Source organism: Siphateles boraxobius, unplaced genomic scaffold (assembly GCF_051911475.1).
Source record: "Siphateles boraxobius isolate OS27281-9 unplaced genomic scaffold, OSU_SipBor_1 5, whole genome shotgun sequence".
In the NCBI taxonomy this organism is placed as follows: domain Eukaryota; kingdom Metazoa; phylum Chordata; class Actinopteri; order Cypriniformes; family Leuciscidae; genus Siphateles; species Siphateles boraxobius.
This window is the reverse complement of record NW_027509141.1, coordinates 16,143,627-16,165,482: the sequence shown is the minus strand read 5'-3', so window position 1 is coordinate 16,165,482 and position 21,856 is coordinate 16,143,627. Positions and strand designations below refer to the sequence as shown.

The 21,856-nt window shown below is 36.0% G+C and overlaps 2 protein-coding genes across 3 annotated transcripts in view; one reads left to right on the top strand and one right to left on the bottom strand.

Annotated features, from left to right (window-relative positions):
- Positions 1-26: 26 nt before the first annotated feature.
- LOC143711420 (leukemia inhibitory factor receptor-like) lies at positions 27-11,249 on the bottom strand. 2 transcript variants are annotated; one of them, XM_077202865.1, is made up of 14 exons: positions 11,049-11,100; positions 10,681-10,807; positions 9,627-9,799; positions 9,192-9,328; positions 9,070-9,103; positions 6,319-6,459; positions 6,136-6,215; positions 5,816-6,035; positions 5,447-5,581; positions 5,250-5,348; positions 3,454-3,597; positions 3,160-3,309; positions 1,179-1,263; positions 27-836 (listed from the first exon to the last, which is right to left on the bottom strand). In XM_077202865.1, exons 1-14 carry the CDS (start codon positions 11,098-11,100, stop codon positions 797-799), a joined length of 1,617 nt encoding a protein of 538 aa, XP_077058980.1. In that variant the 3' UTR covers positions 27-796. The 2 variants fall into 2 exon arrangements, with proteins under 2 accessions (XP_077058980.1, XP_077058981.1); XM_077202866.1 differs by lacking the exons at positions 5,250-5,348; positions 5,447-5,581 and having other exon boundaries at positions 11,049-11,249.
- Positions 11,250-11,794: 545 nt separating this feature from the next.
- Positions 11,795-21,856, top strand: part of wdr18 (WD repeat domain 18) — an 86,231-nt gene continuing 76,169 nt past the window's right edge. The window contains exons 1-3 of the mRNA XM_077202926.1: positions 11,795-12,041; positions 16,497-16,607; positions 17,303-17,436. Of these exons, the coding sequence (XP_077059041.1) occupies positions 11,832-12,041; positions 16,497-16,607; positions 17,303-17,436 (455 nt within the window). The 5' untranslated portion in view covers positions 11,795-11,831. The remainder of the gene's footprint in view (positions 12,042-16,496; positions 16,608-17,302; positions 17,437-21,856) is intronic.

The following is a 21,856-nucleotide window of genomic DNA, read 5'->3' as shown; positions in this document are numbered from 1 at the left end:
TAGACTTTTTTCCCCTGAAAGCTATACTTTTTGAATAATATTTTTATTTATTTAATTGTGATACAAAGATAAATATATAAAGTGAGTAATATTTGACTGTTCATGTGATCTCAGCATGTTGGCCTCCTTATTCCTGATTTTAAGATATTTCACAATGGTTTTAGTTTTCTATTTTTAAGAATCATAACTTGAAAAAAAAAACATGAAAATATGGAAAGAATACTATATACATGAATTTTGCAATTAATTGAAATATGAATAAGGTAATTGTTACACATGTAAAAAAAAATTACAATTATTTGTTAACCGGTTTGGGGCATTCAAAGGGGTTTTAAAAATCAATGTAAGGCTTATAAGACTTTTTAAATACTGCACAAATAAAATAATAAAATTAATACTGTATGGGGGGAGATCAGTGTTTACGATAACATCTTAAACCATTAAAATATTGTAAAAATGAAAATTTACTTTACAGCTCATACGGTACAGGTTTTGACAAAAACAAGTTTTATAAAAATAAATATGATTTAGAAAAACCTCACATTTAAGCCTTTAAGCCATTTTTTAAGAGAAGGTGTGAGTCAAAATTAGAAACTATTATACATTTTCATTTAAAATATGGCCATATGTAATATTCAAGATACCTTATCATTCTACATTTTTTTAAAGGACATTAGCTTCTTATCAATCCACCAGTTAACCTTTACAAAAAAAAGTAATTGATCTTCGCATTGGTCTGAACAAAAAAAAGGTGCTGAATGAAAATGCAAATTCAATCTCTGGCAGTAGATGGCACTTATGGAGCAGCAGAAATATATTGGTTTCTCCGGCTACCTCTGTAAACAAAACAGCGAGATTGTAAGTTGTAATATTTTCAGAATAAAGCCAAAGTCATAGTATTACGACGAGAATAAAGTATAATATTTTGAGAATAAAGTCAAAATTACCAAAAAAAGTTTAAACATGTGATTCAAGTTCAATGTGATGAATACTTTTCAAGATTCAATATGTGATTTAAAAAAAAAAGTAAATAATGTCAGTTTTTTTTTTACAGTGCTCTCGAACCAAGAAACTTGGTTTTGCTAAATCTATGCTTTACCAATAAAGCTACAGGTTATGTACAGTATAACACAATAACATATCTTGGTGGTCAGTAAATTAATCTGTGATAATCTCACCTCCTGACAGCAACAGAACAGATTATAGTACACAAGAGGGCAACCACACAGACGCTCAGGATGGTCTGGTCCTGCCATGATAAGCCTGAATTGAAAGGGCAGAACACATTTGCTTTTGGCAGGTATATTCTCACACCTCATTGTGTTTACTTCACAAAAAAGCAGATAAAGGTTTCTACAGGGCCCCTAAGGGACATGGTGGTGGAAAAAAATTGGGATGGGAAAAAAATTTTTTTCAAATCTTTTGCGTTCCTCCAGAAACTTTGCGTTCCCTCACAAAACTTGGTTCAATCGCAAAACTTTTGCGTTCTCTCGCAAAGATATTTGTGTTCTCTCACAAAACCTGTCATGAGCTCGGATAAACAATTCCTGTTTAATGTCCTGCTGGCAGTGTTTCATAGAGCTCTGTACTTTAACAATGGAGCGATTTGTAGAATTTGAATATGGACTAAAATATAAAGAAATGCGGTCAGTGCTTAACTCAAGGAGTTCTGTAAAGTTAGCAATACATTTATAGATTCTAACATCCCAGATCAATAACTTGTGAGCTAAACGTAGTTAAAACACAACACATATTTCCAATCATAGTAACATAGACAAGTAGCTACAACCAAATTTTGCTCAAAACGAGCTATATAATATATGACTCGATAAATGACTCGAGACAGTGGCAGGAAACAAACAGACTTATAAAGGGCCAAACACAGATGTGAGAAATCAGGATTGATGAGAAGGACTTAAAATATGGGTTAGGGGTAATGGCGCCTCCTTCAGGAGTGGAGAGTCTAGAGTTCATGAAACAAGCGCCCATGTATATCTATGCAAGCACCATCCACAGTTCTGGAGGGAGCATGATATGGAGAGCTCAAGGAGAGAGATCCCTACTGGCCAGGATGAAAATAGCGCTCTGGAGACCATTACACTGTGAGCAGTGTGGCTGAGAGACCGAAGAGAAGGTCTGCAAAGTGCAAAACCCAAAACCCTTTTGCACATTTTATATTATGAAAAATATTCAATAACTTCACTGTGACACACTGTACTGTCACCAAATTCAGTTCACACATCACTACTCTCCTGCTGGTTATACTACAACATAATACATTTCATAATAAATAATTATAAAAATTATGCAAGTGTTGTAGTATAACCAGCAGGAGAGTAATGTGTGAACTGAATTTGTGAACTCCATATCAACTTCACACTGTTATACAGTGTAATGCCATCAAATTCAGTAAGCAAAAGCTATGGTTGTAACTAGTATGTTAGCTGTGTCCCAACATCATTTGTGTAAAGAATAGGCCTACTTATTTTGTATGTGCTATTACTTGATAAACTAAGTGTTGTAGTAAAGCAGGAGAGCAGTGATGTGTAAAACTAATTTGGTGTGTAAAGGACGAAATTTTCGTATGCGTTTTTACGGATTCGTCATTCGGTGGCTTAGAACCGGAAAACACCTCTCAAAAGGCTTGCTACGGATGCGAAAAACGCAGAAATTTGAACCCGATCCAATTTTTTTATGATGGACGAAATATTCGGTGGCAGTGTGTAAACGTGATTGACACAACGTGAGGTCGTATTTATTTTTTAACGTCAAAAAAAAAATCAAACGAGAATTTCGGACTCAGTGTGCAAGGACATTTACAGTGAAGTTATTGAATATTTTGCCAATATTCTGTGAAGGAGTTAAGGAGTTAAGCACTGACCACATTTCTTTATAATTGAGTCCATGTCAAACTCTACATACCACTCCATTGTTAACATACTGAGCTGTCTGAAACACTGCCATTGGGACATTAAACAGGAAGTGTTTGTCTGAGCTCACAACAGGGAACGCAAAGTTTCTCCAGGGTACACAAAAGTTACGCAAAAGATTTGATTTTTTTTTTCATCTCACATTTTTCCACCACCATTTCCCTTCAGGGGCTCAGTAGGTTTCAGTTCAGCATAATCATTTCTCATTCTGAAATGACTGTTTTAGTACCCATTTCTTCTGAGTGTGTTTCAAAGTTCACCGTTGAGTTCGGCCCTTTACCAGCCATTGTTTCTCCGGCTATAGAAACGGTGTAAGAGGCCCCTGGGTGGAGGTTCTTAATCTTGAAGCTGGTTTCGTTTGCTTGGACTTTATGGAGTGCTGAAGTAAAAGGAACGGTGTTATAAACAATTTGTTTATAATAGATTATTTTGTTGGCTATACCAGTAAAAACTTGTATCTGCAGTTGTAACAAAGGTTTCATAGCAAATAGATGATCAATAAAACTACAAACTTTCGCCTTACTCGTGTTTCCCTGTCCTGAAATCCAAATGAGATAATGCAGTAGAAATCCTCGCTGCTCCGCCACAGGAATGGAAAGCCAACTCACCACCGCTGATTCATGTGTCACATTAGAAATATTCACATTCCCTGGACCTTTAATAGGTGCTGAAACAAATGCAAACATTCCATTGTGAAAATTAGACATCATTCTGGAGTATATCTTATATTGTGGTCTTCGTGTTTCAGTAACCTAAATAAAGTAAACAAGGGATGCATGACAGTACCATATCGGTTATTTACGGAGCCCCTGATGGGACATGGTGATTAAAAAAAATATGAGATCGGAGGGAAAATTATGTCAGCACTTTTGCGTTCTCTTCTCTCACAAATGTTTTGAGTTCCCACAAGAAACTTTGCCGCAAAATGGTTGCGTTCCCCCAAGATTCTTAGCGTTTGCTCATAAAACTTTTGCTTCCCCTTGAGAAACTCTGCGTTCACAAACAAACAAAAGTTTTGTGAGCAAGCGCAAAGATTCTCAAGGGAACACAAAAGTTTTGCGAAAGAACGCAAAGGTTTTGTGAGAGAATGCAAAAGCATTGAAATATAATTTTCGCATTTATCTCATGATTTTCCATCACCATATTCCCTTGGGGCAGGCTTCCTCAAATCTGGTCCTGGAGGGCCACTGTCCTGCAGAGTTTAGTTCCAACCCTAATCAAACACACCTGAACAAGCAGTCAAGGTCTTCAGAGTTACTAGAAAATTGCAGGTAAGTGAGTTCGATTATGGTTGAGCTAAACTCTGCAGGAAAGTAGCCCGCAGGGCTGAATTAGAGGAACCCTGCTTTAGGGGTCTGTATATTGGCCAATATAAGATATTTTTTAAATTGATAAAGTATATACAGTATATGTTGTCCAAAATGTCAGGTGTGGGGTTGAGGAGATGAAGCAAGGACTCAATTGCAAGAAAAATGGGTTTTTATTAACTATATAAAAATAAAAACAAATGTAAACAAAACTACCCCATATGGCAAAAAAAAGGACTTGACTGACTTGACTTGACACAAGGGGTAACACACCAGGTACATACGACAACGAAACAGCACAGGACTGCAAACACAGGGAGAATAAATAGGGAGACCAAACAAAGGAGGTAACGAGGGAGGACATGTGGGGCAAATTAATCAATCAGGAAACGAGGGAGGACAGGTGGGGCAAACAAATCAATAATCAGGTAACAAGATGGGAGGGGCTAGACAATCAACAGGAGAGCACATGGCACAAGGAAACATGACAAGCCATGTGCTCACACCAAACATGGCTTGAACACAAGCACATGGCCAGTAAAACAAAATCACCAGCCATGTGCTCACACAAAACAAGACAACATGAAAGCACACAGCTAGTGTAAACAAGCTGCGTGCTACACAGCACAAGACAAAACATGAGTGTCAGGGCTCTGTCACAAAACCAAGAAATAGACAAGACAGAAGTGACAGAACCCTGACATATATTAGATATTTAATAGTGCAATTTCCTAAAATGTAACATTTAGCCGTCATCTAACGAATACTTAAAGATAATCTTGAAAACACTGTAAAATATAATTGTATCAAATCTCAAAATATTGTACGTTATAATGTTTTACTTGAACCATTTACTGATTTAAAACTTTAGTGTTATTTCAAGAATTTATTTAGACAAAATAGTATGAAATTTTAATATTGGCCATTTATTGGTCATAACATAAAAAGTTAAGTTAATATAGTTATTGATAATGGACAAAACCTTATCGCCACATTCTTAGTCTGAGCGTACCTCCCTGTTCTGAGTAAAAAGGACACATATCAACAGTTTGAAGATGTTTCTTTCTCAGGGTGTGAAGAAAGTAATAATGACGTACAAACTTCTCCACCCCTGTAATTAAAACCAGAGACACGAATTAGCATACACAGCACATGTTAATATGACACATGAACATAGTGCTCTACATTGGATGAATGACTTATCTCTACCTTTTTCAATGTCCTTGAACGATTTTTCTATAAACGAGCTGTTTACTGTACTTTTACGGGTCTCACCGTTTTCCAGCTTGTACCATTCTAAGCAGGTTTTATAATCCTGGGTGATATTAGAGGCCTTGTCACAATCTGAAATTTAAAAAATTCTTACGAGTTTCCATTTTACAGTTTTTTTCTCAAGGTTTTTCAAATTTTTGTTACATGAGTAATTTATGACTTAACACTTTGGCACCCCCTTCACCAAAAAACCCACACTTTTCACTTGCTTCCTGCTGTAAGCGCAGACACTCAGACATTCATTCACATACAGTACATGAAAACCCAAACTAACACACTCACAGTTCACACTTGCAACACACTTACTGCTCAGATGTTTCACAGCGGGAATGATGATCTCCACTGGAGGTGAACTTCCAACCTTGTTAGTTGCAATAATAGAAATCCTGGCCTCTGAATATGTTATTGAGGTTTTATAGGCTCGATCCAAAGTTAGCTTTTCCTTTCTCTTTGGTTTTTCACAAGGCCAAACATTGATGTTCAGCTTGTACTCTACACCCCCAACAGACTCTTCAGCAGATGGTTCCTAAAGAAAATCACATTGGAGCATCATTCAAATCAAATTTCATTCATCTTACACCAACAACAGAAACATTTCTGATGTCCTCTGTTCTTCTTATACTTACATCCCAGGTGAGATTAATATGCCTGGTCCCATTCATCCATTTTTTTTCTACCCAGCATTTTACAAGTGGGAGGCGGATTTCTGCAGAAAGGTGTTACATCTGTTAACCAAATATTTTCAGATGCTTTCACTGATTAAAAACATCTTATTTGCACTGTATTGGCAGATACATCTGAAATCGAACCTAAGGGAACATCCCGCACCGGGCTCCAGTCACTCCAGAGAGTTTGTAGTGAGTCTTTACATAGATGTGGCTGCAGTTTGGCCTGCCGTCTCAGTTGGATCTGGTAGATCGTCTGTTTCTGTAGATGTAGCTTGTAGGAATCTAGAGACATATTCATCTCAGTCCGTTTTTATGTTCTGGACACTAATCATTTAAAGGGGTCATACACAATCATATTTTTTCCCCCACACCAATATCAATGTATTTAGTATAACTAAAAGTAATTTCGCTTTTCATTATTACTTTCCAACATTTCTATGACATAAGATCCGTTGTTTGCTGCTGTACCTTTAAGAATGCATGTAAAAATCCTCAATGTATTTGTCAAATTGTTAAAGACTCAAAGGATCAGAGACTGCATAAAAATTTACCTCTGAAAGGATTTGCAGAGTAGAAGATACTACACAAATCCACCTTTGACAAACTTTCCCACATTTTACTGTTTATTTTAAGGTTTTATGAGCTGTGTTTGGAATAGCGGACATTGCTGCCATATTGTTCTTAATACCATTATTTAATGTGCACATAGTATGCACATATTCTGCCTGAATAGAATATCACTATGTACGGTGGCCGAGAAGGGTCACAACACATACAAATGCCACAACAACTACATATTCAGAAAACAAGTCAAGTCAAGTCATACTCATTTATATAGCGCTTTTAACAATCTAGATTGTTTCAAAGCAGCTTTACAGAGATAAACATATAATTTAAGGTAACAGAGATTGGTTTAGTTTTATTGTGGTTCTTGAAAAAAGTTTTTTCCAGCTAAAGTTAGTTTTGATTGATTCACTTCCGTCTAAATGATCATTTGTTATTAAATTAGGGGCCGCTAAGACGACACCGTTCTCTCTAAACAGACTTTAAACGTGAACCTGTGATAGACGCTGATAGCGTTCACACGCACATTATTAAGAATTGATTCTATAGTTATGTGCGTTTGAATATATGTGCGCAGGTTTGTAATTCCTTACAAACCATGCCTAAACAAACTACTTGTCTTGTCTATAAATTTTGATGCAGAATTTTATTTTATCTTATCACTTTGGGTATACGCGAACCGAAAAATTCCACAACGCTTTATCTGTAGAGTGGTATAGGGATCCTCCATAGGGAGAGGCTAGTTGGCACTTCAGCACTGCATTGTCATCAGGTTTACAAACACATACAAACGCCACAACAAACATATTCAGAAAACATCTCCAAATTCAGAAAACACATACAAACGCCACAACAACTACATATTCAGAAAACACCTCCAAATTTTAGAAAACAAACGCCACAACAACTACATATTCAGAAAACAACTTCGGCGATTTCACATCACGTACGCTGGAAATATTCACAGCACGAGCAAATAGGGAAACGAACTGCAAACTGCAAAGACACAAGCGAATTGTTTCCAGGGGGGCCATAATCAGTGACGGACCCGCATCCATCACGACGGGCAAAACTTGGGAGCGTCCCCCAGTTGCACAGCACAAAACGGACAGAACATTTCAAACTGAAAAATAAATAAATAGTTCAGATATCAGGACAACAATGTACAAACGCCAGTAATGCATCTATTTAGTGACCAGAAGCGAGCTAGCCAGCTAGTTTCCAGCTAACAACGTTGGCAGAACGTTGTCTGCCAACAATTATCTGTGTGGACTAATACATTATGGGGACAATAACTTAATATGTTGAAAACACACAAAACAACTTCGGTATCAGAGCACATTGACAAGTCTGTCATAATAAAAGAGAAACACTTACCTATTGTAGCCATAGACAACAAAAGCGTATATTCACAACCGGATGTCTTTGCAGTTTGCAGTTCATTTCCCTATTTGCTCGTGCTGTGAATATTTGCAGCGTACGTGATGTGAAATCGACGAAGTTGTTTTCTGAATATGTAGTTGTTGTGCCGTTTGTGTTTTCTGAATTTGGAGGTGTTTTCTGAATATGTAGTTGTTGTGGCAGATTGCATGCGTTTTCTGAATTTGGAGGTGTTTTCTGAATATGTTGTTGTTGTGGCGTTTGTATGTGTTGTGACCCTTCTCGGCCACCGTATCTATGGCTTACTACACAATGAATGCCAAAATGTGCAGAATACACAGTACAACAGTGCATGATCCAATGTATTCCTTAATCCGACACACTTGACTTGAACTTTAGTTGAATTATTAGAAAATAAGCTCTATACCATAAAAAAAGTCTTTGTTAATAATAGCGAAGCTGTAAGTTTAACTACTTCAAGAACAGCAACGTTACTACCTCCAACTGAGAAAAGTCATAGCTTTTCAGTTGCAAAACTATTTTACTGATAAAGTCTCAGGGCAGTTAACAGAGAGAGTTATATCTCTTTGCTTGGTCATTGTCTTTATGGGTTTTGGTTCTTTTGCTGCTGTAGGATGTAAGGACCTTTGAAATAACTGAAATAACTCAACGAAGTCCAATGCAGTTGTAATGCGGTCAAGGCCTGTATGGAACTACTTTAGCTGTGTGTTTACTGGAAAATAATTGCACACTTTAGAATGTTCATCAACCAGTCAGAATCAAGCATTCAACAGCCCTATTAACAACATTAAAACTTGAGTTCTGAAAATTACAGAATGTTTTCAGAGTACACTGAATTAACTTGTTTTTTATAAATGCAAGGACAATTCAATGTATCATTCAAATGACCTTATTTCTGCACTTTATAAACAGAGTAAGGAGTCTAACCTTGGATAGTGCTGTCCTCAGTTTCAAATGTCGCCTATAATTGCAGAACACAGTCATCACGTTAACAAAATAACAGATTCACTTCAGGATATGAAAATATCAGATTTTCTGAAAGGTCTTACATTCTGCCATTCAGAGCCTCTCTCCCTCCATCTGATCTCGTATTTAACACCTTTTCTATCCTTTGGTTTGCCCAGTGTGAGAGACAGGATTCCAGCTGACCTTTTCATGCTGGTAATCTGAGGTGCACTGTACTTGACTGTTGACAACATGAGAGTGACACGTTAGGGGCGACATGCCATGCAAAATGTTATGTTATGTTATGTTATAAATAATATAATTATTTATTTACAATTAAATGTATAAAATATAATGTAACTAATTATTAAAAAATATGAATTAACTATTAATTTAAATAATAAGATAGTAGCCTATAATATGACATATTTACCATTTAATATACCAATTTATTAGAAACGTGCAACAACTTTAAGATGCCACCATATAAACTGTCAGAAAATAGCAGTTTGAATAGATCTCTTAGACTGGGTTCTTACCCAAGCATTCAAGGATGACTGAGATTTTGCTAGAATTGCAGGTGAGATTGCCCACTTGTGTTTGTACCCATATGTCCATCTTTCTTGTTGTGATTAGTTCCTCCAAGAGAATATATTTTTCTGAATGATCGCCAGAGTTCGCAAACATAATAAAAGTTTTCTTTTCACTGTCCCTGTGCACACCAGGAATTGAGAGTTAGATTCATGCAGACTGACATACATAATAAAGCCTCTGTATCTGTTATTTAGTATAGTATAGCAATAATAGACACATTGTGGCAACTCATTTTAATCTGTTCATCATAAAGTAATCGAGTCTCTTCAGAAAATTTGGACTAAACCGCTCGATTCATATGGATTAGTTTTATAATCTCTTTATGAACTTTTTATAGTGTAAATTGCATAGACTATCAATGGAGGGACAGAAATCTCTCAGATTTAATTTAAATTTATTATTTTTTCTCCTTATATTCCCCTTCGACCTCTCCGATCTACTGGCTGTGAACTCCTCTGTGAGCCGAGATTTCGTCTTTCATCTATGGGTGGCAGGTCTTTCTCCATTATAGCCCCTAAATATGGAACTCTCTTCCCCTGATTCTTAAGACAACAACCACGCTGCATGAATTTAAGTCTAAACTCAAAAACACATTTGTTTAAACAGTATTATCAGTCATGGCATATTTTTCTTAAACATTTTCCATTACTCTGTATTACAGTCATAATGTTTTCTTACATTAGACTTTTGCATCTGACCTTTGCTTCAACTACCCACCTTCTATGCTGACTGTGTTTTTTGTTTCAGTTATTGTTTCTGTTTTGTATTACAATCGCAATGTGATATGAAACTGCAATCGCTCATTTCTTGGACTGGGCAAATGTCTATTGTCAATTTATGTATGAACTGATTGTTTTGTTTTTTACTGTTATTGTGAAGCGTCCTTGAGCTTGGGAAAGGCTCTACATAAATTAAACATTATTATTATTATTATTATTATTATTATTATAAGACAATGAGATTTGTTTGAGTTACTTTCAATGTGTTGTTTGAACTCACCATATAAAAAGAGTGTGTGTCTGATTCTCCTTAGGGTTTCTCTTATCCCATTTACACATAAAGTCCTCTTCTGGCAAAGTTGAATTTTTGTAACACCACGGACTAGTTGTAGGTATACATCCTGCTGCTTTAAGAATATTTACACCATGTAAAAAACAAAATCTGTAAGTTTGACTGTTGTAACTCACCTGATCCCAAATGAGTTTCTTAAAAAAGTTTATTATGCTCACCAAAGCTGCATTTATTTGATCAAAAATACAGTAAAAACAGTAATATTATGAAATACTTTTACAACTGAAACATATTATTTTCTATTTTAAGTTTGAAGTGATTATGAAAGACAAAAGTGAGTGGCAAACTACATGTACCTTCAGTCAGACTGACAGAAACAACAAGCAACAGCACAGCTCTTATTCCCATTCTTGTGTTAGGAAAGGTCCAACTCCTCACTCATAAGAAATGGTAAATACACAGGCAGTTCAAGATGATCTTTGTACCCAGACTTCACCTTAACAATTGTTGGGTTGGAAATCATCTACTACAGATACACGAGGGGTTAGTCTTTATCTACTTGTGTGTCTTTCTGGGGCAGAATGAGTGGAAACCACAGCACAAAAGCAGCAGAGGAAGCTCATCTCACCTCATGAGAAAAATAAGATTTGGTTTCCTGCTACACTAGTGTTTTGCCTTCACTTTAAAAAACGTGACGATGTGAGATGGAGATGCCATGAAATCATAAACCTAAATGTAAAACCTATTGAGATCGCTTTCCGACAAAATCATCATTAACCCGACGTGTGTGGCTTTTAGTAAAGTAGTAGCCTACTTGAAGTAATTAGATAATTGCATTTTTATATTTGATTGCATTTTATATTATATTAACAATTCACGTTCCATTTTCCTTAACACGCATATGCTTGAAAACTTTTCATGACCTCAAAAACTTAACTATGTAGCCAAAATACAACACTTGAGCCAATCAGACAAAGGCAAAAATACCCTTTCACTCACGACCATAGACAGCTCACGACTTGTAGGGCTTTGCCTTTGATAAACAGCATTACCCAGAGTCCCTTACTTTATCGGAAATGACGTTGCACAGACCCGTCCCTCGTCGCCTTGCAAAATAATCGCGCTTTGTCTAATCCAACATGTCTGCGCCCGCAGAGATAGTTCTATCCGCAGATTCAGCGGGTCAGCTGTTTAACTGTGCAGTTTTTGACCCTAATTCCGGGGCAGAGTTCTTGACCTATCGCGGGGGTAACACCTCCTCCAGGTCTTTAACAGTTTTGAACGGAGAGTACATATTAGGAGCTCAACTCTGCAAGAACTTCATAAACGTGTGGGAGATCCAAAGAAAGGTGGGTAACGTTAGAGCTGATGCATACTGGAAATAAACATCACTGGTATTATACTCAATAAGTAAGTAAAAAAGTAGAATTATTCAGGACTTGTTCTTCAGTGTAAGTTTAAAAAGGGTTGTGTGTGTAACAGTTTGAACGGCTGACATGTCAAGCCGGGATGCCAGGTCTCAACAACAAAACCCGCTCAATAGCTAATCAAAAATCAAAGCTAGACCAATCACAGCCAAAATCATCCCAATGGCGTTCCGCTAAAACAGGCAGTAGGCTAGTGATAAAATACATTTTAGATAGTGAAAATATTCTATTCCAATTTTGATACCACAGCTAAAACTGCTAGCCTAACTAATATACATTAAAACATGATTAAAATGTACAAAAATAACAAATAATCAAATTCAAAGCAATAGCACAAATAAATACACTAGAACAGTTGTTTTCAATAGGTGAGGCGCGCCTCCCCTGGGGGGCGTCAATGAGCCACAGGGGAGGCGCGACACGCGAAGAAAAAATAACTCCGTATGCAGCTCTATTAATATCGCAGGGCTTAAAGTATTCCGGCAACGCATGCGATACATTTTTGTATGATCACGCTCTTATTCACGCAAATGCTTTTAAACCATTCATTCGCGACAAGACAAAAGATAACGCGCTGTCAGTGAATGTCCTCCTGACACACACAGACACACAGACACACACACGCACGCATGACGCACAGAAAGGCGCGTGCTAGAGTTCTCTTTCGCGCTTGAACGAACAATAAACCACACATTTATGCCAAAATGTCCGTTTTGTCGAGTATCCTCACAAGAACAGTCTTAATGAGTTAAATAAAATCTTAAATGGATAGTAAAGAGTAGTGAGAGAAAGAGATCCTGTCAGCAGCGGCAGATCTTAAAGTGACATCAGCCAATCATTCTCTCTGTCCGTAAAGTTAACCAAAGAACAAAGGGAACAGAGAAAATTACTCACTGCTCTTGACTAAAGAACCCTAGTAGCTTTAATAAGGATTAATCTATATTTCATTTATAATTTATGCAGTGTCGACTGTTTTATAACCTTATTCAATTTCTGTCTATTTCATACGTGTTACTGTTAGACAGGAAAGGTACAGGTAAATATGACATTTATTATAGGTTTAAGTGAGGATTGTTTTAAGTTAACTTAAATTAAAAGTTGTTATATTTTGAAGCCTAATAAATGTTTAAAATTTTTGGGAAAATCCTTTTCAGTGAGACATCAGTAGCTTTATTAATAACAGTGATACTGTCCTGCATTCATAAAAAGATACCATAAAAAAATTCAGACTCAGGACTTTAGCCCCTGATATCGGTAGCCTAATTGTGCGTGCGTGTATCAGTTTTAAAATGCATCGTTTCATTGTCACAAGTCAACAAAAGTCAGCATTAAGGGAGGAGACGGGACCCAGCAAAAATCTTAGGAAATATGATCCTGAGTAGTCGGGGTCCGAGCTGCATCTCTCTCTCTCTCTCTCTCTCTCTCTCTCTCTCTCTCTCTCTCTCTCTCTCTCTCTCTCTCTCTCTCTCTCTCTCTCTTTGTGTGTTGCAAAGAGGTGCTAGCAAATGATAGCATGAGACCATGCAAACTTCGGCATCACATTGAAACTATGCACACAAATTTAGTGAACAAGCCAGTTGAGTTTTTTGAGAGGAAGCGTGATGATTTGCAGTCACAAAAAAGCATAATACAGTGGTTTGGCAATATATACATGAAGGCTAGAGAAGCATCTTGTTTCCTCAAATATGGCAGGCAAACCCCATAACATCATAGTAACATGGCTACTCATTGCATAACACATGTTAAGCATGTTTTGTTGACTTGTGGTTAGGCCTACTGATGTTCAGTGATTTTAAAAGTAGCCTCAATTAGGCCTGCATGAAGTTGGAAATGTTTTGCTGTTGCAAAGAATAGTTTATGAATGCACTTTTAAAAAAGTTGTGGAAATAAAAGGTATTCAAATGCGATGTTGAAAAATATTTACATTTTATCAGTTTTTATTAAAACTCATCATTGCCTGGAACACACAAAAGATGGCATTTACTGCAGAGGCGTGTGTGTGTTAGGGCAGGCGGGCGGGATTTTGGGGAAGGAGGGGCTCGGCTGTCCTAACCAACTGTAAGGGGAGGCTCACATTCACCCAATTTGAAAACCCCTGCACTAGAACAAAGATACAAATGAAATTGACTACTTTTCAGGCAGGTCTAAGTAGTTTTCAGGTAGGCTATAGTAGTGGGGTGGTGATGGCGCAATGGATAAGACACATGCCTTTGGTGTGAGAGACCCGGGTTCGAATCCACTGACACTTAACCCCTAGTTGCTCCAGAGGCGTGCGACCTCTGACATGTATAGCAATTGTAAGTCGCTTTGGATAAAAAGCGTCAGCTAAATGAATAAATGTAAATGTAAATTGAATGTAAATAAATTAAATGTAAAATAACACTGCATAGTCTTCACTGTATAAGTTAAATATAGATTAATCCTTAATGAAGTTACAAAAGTTTTTTAGTTGAGCAGTGAGAATTGTTTTCTATGTCTTTTGTTGTTTGAGTAACATTTAAAGCACAGACAGCAGCAGGAATATTAGCCGTCACTTTAATACCTGCATCAGAGAAATCACGTAGATCTAATAAACTTGGGTACGACATGTATGTAGCTTAGTCTACCTCGCAAGTTCCTATAGAAAAATAAAACGTCTTCAGCATGCGTTAGTGGTAAAAGCGAAAGAGGAGAATATGGACTTTGTCATCATGGCTAGAGAAAAGAGGCCAACTTGGCATGCTAATTTTGTAAATGGAGCTTGAGGTAGAAGCTTTAAGTTTTAATGCCATGTCGCGTTGATCAATATGGCCTTTCATGTTGCATTTTTAATGGCTAGTCAGTAGATGTAGCCTATGTCGTAGCAGCAAACACACTGAGATGATCATGCTAAATTTCTATCACTGTCAGAAATTTATCGCAGGCTATCTTTGGTCACAACAGAAGAATTGGTTTGACAACGGAAGAATATGCAGGAAACTTACATCCTCTTAAACTCCTATACCTAAACTCCTAAGCTAGGTCGGCATGACCAGTCAAATGCTATGGTTGCAAAGATTGATTAAAAAAAAAGAAAGATAGACGAGGTATGGTTTTGACACATTTAGAACAAAGACAGCACTTTCAAATACAATATCTTACCTCTTACAAACACTGTTTCTTGAAAAGTACCTGGTACCATGAATAACTAATTCTGAGAAACATTATCACTCAGCCAGTAGTTGGAATGCATCCAATATCTAACAAAACAAAATAAACTAAGATATCTCTCTTAATGTATATGAAGATGTGAGTACACCAACATACTCTTGGAGAATACTACACGTGAATATCACTCAAACAGAATAAAAGATAAACCTAAATGAGTAGCTAAAAATAATGAGTATATGAATATTCTGTATGATGGAGGTTAATATATGAAGTATGGATATCTGAATGCAATTCACAGATAAAATTAATGAGGAACAATTCATAAATGAATAAAATGGATAGGAAAAATATGAATTAAGAAAATCATCACAAACATTGACCGTTTGGATACACCAACATGCATTTTCTGAGCTTATTAAAATAAATGACATGAAAGGCTTTGTACTTTTTAAAAATTAAAACTTTGTTACATGTAGCATCTAATTGAAACCAAAAAAAGGTTATTGAAATTGTGAAAAAATGTGACCTAAAGTATAAACTTTCCTTTATACATAAACAGAAATATTATACAAAAATCAATGTTATTTGTCAGATGAAATAAAGTCCAGTTTTTCCATTTTTAATAAGCATTATTGACACATATCAGATCATGATATAAATAGTAGCCTAAATATTGAATAAATTGTTGTATAACAACAGCGCATTAGGTTATCATTGCCACCAGAGATGAATTAAGTCGCTGTTTATATAGATGATTGTGTTGTGACCCTGGTTTCACCCTTTTTTAAATACAAGAAGTAGCCTACTTATGTTTGACATGTTGCTAATCTGCAAAGTTGGGGTAGATTATATTTCCCAAGTAAATCTCTAACCTGAGACAAATCTTTATGACTCCTAGAGTGTTTACATCCAATCAACCAAGCATGAGCACACAATGTTTGACAGCCAGATGTAGACATGCTATAACTGTTTTGGTTTAATAAATGAACACTGGACACAAACTTTATTTCGCCCTCACCATCTCTCTGCCGTTGTGTAGTTAAAACTGAACCTGTCAGAACCATTCAAAAATACGAACAATAGAAAACTTGTACCAGCCAGAAGTATGTGCATGTCTCAAATAAAGGCATCTTCAATGGCTGTGACTTTGAATCTATGACACTCTATTGCAACAACTCTTCTAAATGCCCAGAACAAAGCTGTTCTGCTCTGAATAACTTTTTGATTCTGCACATCATTAACTTTCAGGACCAGCTTCAGCAGAAGATTGTGTGTCCTGGGATTGTTACGTGTCTCTGTGCATCTCCTAATGGCCTCTATGTACTGGCAGGCATTGCTGAAGCTATATACCTGTGGGAGGTGAGGAGATTTGTTTTGGTTATCAAAGAATATGATATTGAAATGATATTGACATGATTCTCATTCAGTTAATTGATTAAAAAATACATTCAAAATTTGACTTAAAATTCACAAAATATTTTTGAACAAATGTCAGGTTTGTGCAACTGATATCATAATAAAACTGTGATTGTGTGTCAAGGTCACTATTAGGACATGTTAGTTCAGGTTGTAAAGTGTCATATGGTGCGACTCCCCAAAAAACGTAGGAAAATTTATGAATTAACAATATTTAAAAAAAAAAAGAAAAGAAAAAAAGTTGATCTTAAATATGTTTAAAAACCTTTATGGAAATAATGATAAAGATGTGTGCACTCATATAATTAAGACTTTAAGGAAAATAAGGACATTTTACTTGATGGTTACTCCACATTATTTAGTAATTAAAATACATTTCTGTTAAAAATGGCATCATTATTATTATTTTTTAAACCATATGAAACCAACATGAATGCAAAGAGTCAGAGTACATTTCTATGAACTTGGCACATTTAGTACTTGGTCTTTTAAACTAGATTTTCCGTATTCTTTATTGTGGACACACTTATTTGTCATCGAGTCTTGTGACAAGTGACTTGCAGTTTTCTCTGCATATTAAGCTGGGACAGGAGTCATATTTTTATTTTATAGCATTAACATTTAATACTTTCTAATAGGTGTCAACAGGAAATTTGCTGGCTATTTTGAGTCGCCACTATCAAGACCTGAGCTGCATCCATTTCACTGATGACAGCAGTCATTTTGTTTCAGGAGGAAAAGACAATCTGGCTCTCATATGGAATCTCTCCAGGTGTGTTAAAATCTTCACTAATCATTTCTCTTTTGTTTCCTCTGTTAATTGTGGATATGAGTGAAGTCTTGACCTCAATAAGTGACACCAAATCTACAGAGGTTCCCTCAGTTATCAGTTACACATGCAGGAGGTCATATTGATGTAGGTTTTTTGTTTGTTCTGACTTGAGTAATAATGAACTTTCAAATATTTGGCATACTGGTAGTAATACATGTATTTATAATTCTCTCATAATACACCAGCCCTTGAAGCGACACTATAAATTTAGTTAAAGACTCAGTTTTAGAGGTGACATTGTTCAATTTCGGCTTGTCTTCTCATATTCAGTGTTTGGCAGGAACGTGTAGGGGAACTCCATCTGAATCTCTGGAATATTGAGAGATGAGACTAGAATATTAATACGACACAATGAGTGGAACACAAACTAAGTGGTTTCAGAAAAGTCAAATCAATGATTCAGTAGTTTTCTCCGTAAATGAAAGACTTGAAAAGACTTCAAAATATTTCTCATATAATTAGATGGAAGATAAAAATAGAACATTACATGAATATTCGTATTATTTGTATATAAGGTACACTATAACTTTTTTGTTTAAAATTAACAAAATTTAAAGGTTAATATAATATATAGCATATATCATCAACCCTTCTTCAAAACGTGTTTTGTCTTGCCTTGATTCACTATGGTTAAGCCTATTGTAAGTGTTTATATTTTAGACCTGACTGGATGGTCTTCGTGGGAATTTGCCTCCAGGGAATTGCCCATTGTAAAAAAATCATCGGGTCTGTCTGTGATTACATGAAGAAACAGATAACAACTGAGACAGACTAAATCCAGAAGAACTGTGGCACCGTCTCCAAGATGCTTGAAGAAACCTGAAAAACTATGCTCAAGAGTATCTAGAACAAAAGCGGTTTTAAAAATATTGCATTTGATTTAGTTAATAGAAGGTAATTGATTAATAAAATCTATTTATGACATTATTTTTGAAAGCATCCTGACTTTACAGCATTTTTACACAAGTGACTAAAACATTCCACACTACTAAAGCTTTGCAGGAAGGTTTCTTCAAGCGCCTTGGAGATGTAGCAGCAGTTCTTCTGGATTTAGTCTCAGTTTTTTCTGTTTCTTCATATAATCACAGACAGTCTTGATGATAAAATGAATGGCAAAAGGAATGTTTGGAAATGTAAGCTGATATTTCCTACTGACACACTACAGCAAAATATACAATAACTGGCTTAAAACCATTTTTTGGGGGGTGAAAATACCAACGTGCCTAAGACTTTTGCACAGTACTGTATATATTTACACACACACACACACACACACACACACACACACACACACACACACACACACACACACACACACACACACACACACACACACACACACACACACACACACACACACACACACACACACACACACACACACACACACTCTCTCAAACCAAAAATTATTCAGACACCTGATATCATTTGTTATATTTAATGTAAGTGAGGTTAGCAAAATAAAGTAAACTGACATATTATACCCAAAAAGGTTTCATACAGTCGACTACCAGTAAAATTTATACAAATTTGGGAGCAAAAATTATTTAGACACTTTGACCATAGCATGTTTTGCTTAAATGCTTTTTCTTTAGTAGCAATTGGCTGAACTAAACTTGTAATTGGTGTGTGTGTGGTTCAGGTATACCCTCTGTTGTGGGGACATTTAAATATCTAAAATCCTTGTCCTTCTTGGGAAATATTTTGGCCCCCATTAGGAGAACAGCTTATAAATCATACTACAAGTTTTTTGAAAATGTAAAAATGCAGTAAGTGTATTTTTCCATGTTTCCATCTTCCATGTTACCGCCAGTAGATGGCACCATGGTTTCAATGTACAACAACAGGTGGAGAAGGTAAAATAAATCTAGATTAACAACCATACATCTCCACTTTGTTTCAAAATTGCTTTAAGAAAATCTCAATCAGAGTAATGATATAAAACATATGAAGAACGACTTTCAACCAGCTAAAACCTGCAGCTCTCCTCCCTGTAGCCTCAGGTGTTTAATCTCACTTCTTTCAGATGCTGTGGCAATTCAACTTCCTAGCTGTCTGTGTTCAGCCGATCTGTCCATCTCTATTAAACTGTGCTGCTATTGTTATTGATCTAAAAAAAAAAATACCTTTGAAGCTGAAGAGTTGAGACTGATAAGCAACGTCATTCACCTCATTCAAAGCTCTCTGAGCATTATCATTTATGAGGAATGCACAAACGTGTGATATTATTTTAAAGATTTACAGTTTTAGGTTTCTTGCTGGTATTTTTCTGATAACTGCTGACTTTGAACTGAATGTTGAAGGAGAAGACCAGCGATTTCTTGCAATGACAGACACTCAGGAATCCTAAATGAAGGTCCAGAGCACATTGTGTTTGTTTGACTGCATTAGCTAAGGTAAACCAGGCCCACGGGCTGCAATATATGAAAGGAGGAGGCAAGAGAGACCCGCACAGCCATCAAACCAGGATGAATAATTCAGCGTCTGTCTCTGAGTTTTGAAAGGAGATGACGCGCATCTATTATTCTGTATCGGTATCACTCGACAGAATAACCTCTCAGCCATCACTATAATCAACGTTCCCTGACCCTCACATGCTGCTGAGAGGTCCAGAAGTGTGACGTCACTGCGCTCTATTTGAGCTGCCTCATCTAAATGCCCATCTAGATGGCATTTTAGGGCCCACAAATGCATAGAACGGTTTTGAACGTGCCTATGATGACTAAATACTAATTTATTTCAACAGATAGTACAAAAAAGCAATCCATATGCACAGTGACCTGAATATAACTTTTCTATGATGAGCATGTTTTTATTTCTGAATTGCAGTTCACTTATTTTAAAGGGGCATCAACTCAAAAATGAAGGGTGATACAAATGTCCTGATATCATAATGAGAATTATTAAAAGAGAATTAATAAGATTTTCTTTTCAGTAATTCAAGCAGTTTGGCATAATCTTTTATTATTCAAAGTCACGTCTTTTAATCAGATAATTTGACACTTTTATGACATGGCACGATTAGTTCAGGTTGTAAAATGCTATTCAATATTCAAAACTAAAACGGTGAATATGGTTCATTATAGTTAGGATTGGTTAATTACATTAGTTAACACGAGCTAACAATGAACAATACTTCTACGGCATTTATTAATCTTGAAGTAAATCTCAGCATTTATACCTTTAAAGATTTTAAAATTAAAAAAGTTCTATTTGTTAACATTAGCTAATGCACTGTGATCTAACATGAACATTTTTGTTAACTAACATTATGAAAGGTTAATAAATGCTGTGAGAATAATGTAGCTAATAGCTATTCACTAATGTCAACTATTGAGATCTTATTGTAGTGTTACCACTAAAACCAATACTTAAACTTATTACAATTTTCCAAAAAATTTCAGATGACAAACTTAAAATAAAAAATAAAACTCAAAATAAAAATAAATTAAAGCTAAAAAGAAACATTCAAAACCCTAAAAAACTAAAACGATGACAAAAGCATTTATAAATATATAAAACAAACTAGAATTAGAATGAAAACTGAAAATAAAAGCTAATCCAACATATTGATAAATATTATAATAATAATATGATAATGATAAAATTAATACTAAAATAACAGTGATGGGGACTTTCCAAAAACGTAATTTTTAATCTTTAAAATAATAATGATTAAGATGTGCTACTAATTTTTCACTTGGTTGCACCAAATGACATTACATTTAAAGACTTTCTTGAGAATCATACAAAAGTTTTTCAGAATAGGAAACAAACACGAACACGAATAGGAATAGGTGATTGAGGAGATTCCCCCCTACTATGTAAAGCGCTTTTTATTATTATTATTATTTATAAGAACTTGGCACGTTTTCTTTTTCTTTATTGTGGACAATATCATTAACCCTATTACCTGGAAAAAGCTTCTCCCACTCAATGGCAGTTGTTCAGCTGGCACATGCTCCTCTGGAACTGCATGACTTCATTGGGATCATGTTTTGTTGTTTGTCTGATGCATTCATGTTTATCCTTAGCAACACACTAGGCTCTTATTGATTCATTAAGACAGCCGCTTAATTGTGTTTGCCCGTAAACGTCACCGCTTTGAACCGTGCCGTTTGTGTTGGCTGTGACCTTGCTGCTGAGTGAACAACAGCAAGCACAGCGTGGCATGAAGAATGAAGCGCTGTGAAGAACGAGGGGAATCTAAAGTGTGAGAGGAGGACACACGCTCACCTACAGATGCAGGACAGAACGAGAGACCTCAAAGTGATTGAAGTGGTTGCGCACATCCTTCTTTTTTTAGTGTTTAACCCAGAGTCACAACAGAGTATCTTACATCTGTTTTCATTGTTTTTTA

Bases quoted from the DNA above. Each gene is read 5' to 3' on its own strand.
- LOC143711420 (XM_077202865.1), bottom strand. From the start codon at position 11,100: ATGGGAATAAGAGCTGTGCTGTTGCTTGTTGTTTCTGTCAGTCTGACT. The intron at 5,349-5,446 runs GTAGAGATAAGT...TTTTAATTACAG, and splicing joins GTTCAAGGACATTGAAAAAG to GGGTGGAGAAGTTTGTACGT. The intron at 1,264-3,159 runs GTACTAAAACAG...CTTTCAATTCAG, and splicing joins AACACACTCAGAAGAAATGG to GCTTATCATGGCAGGACCAG.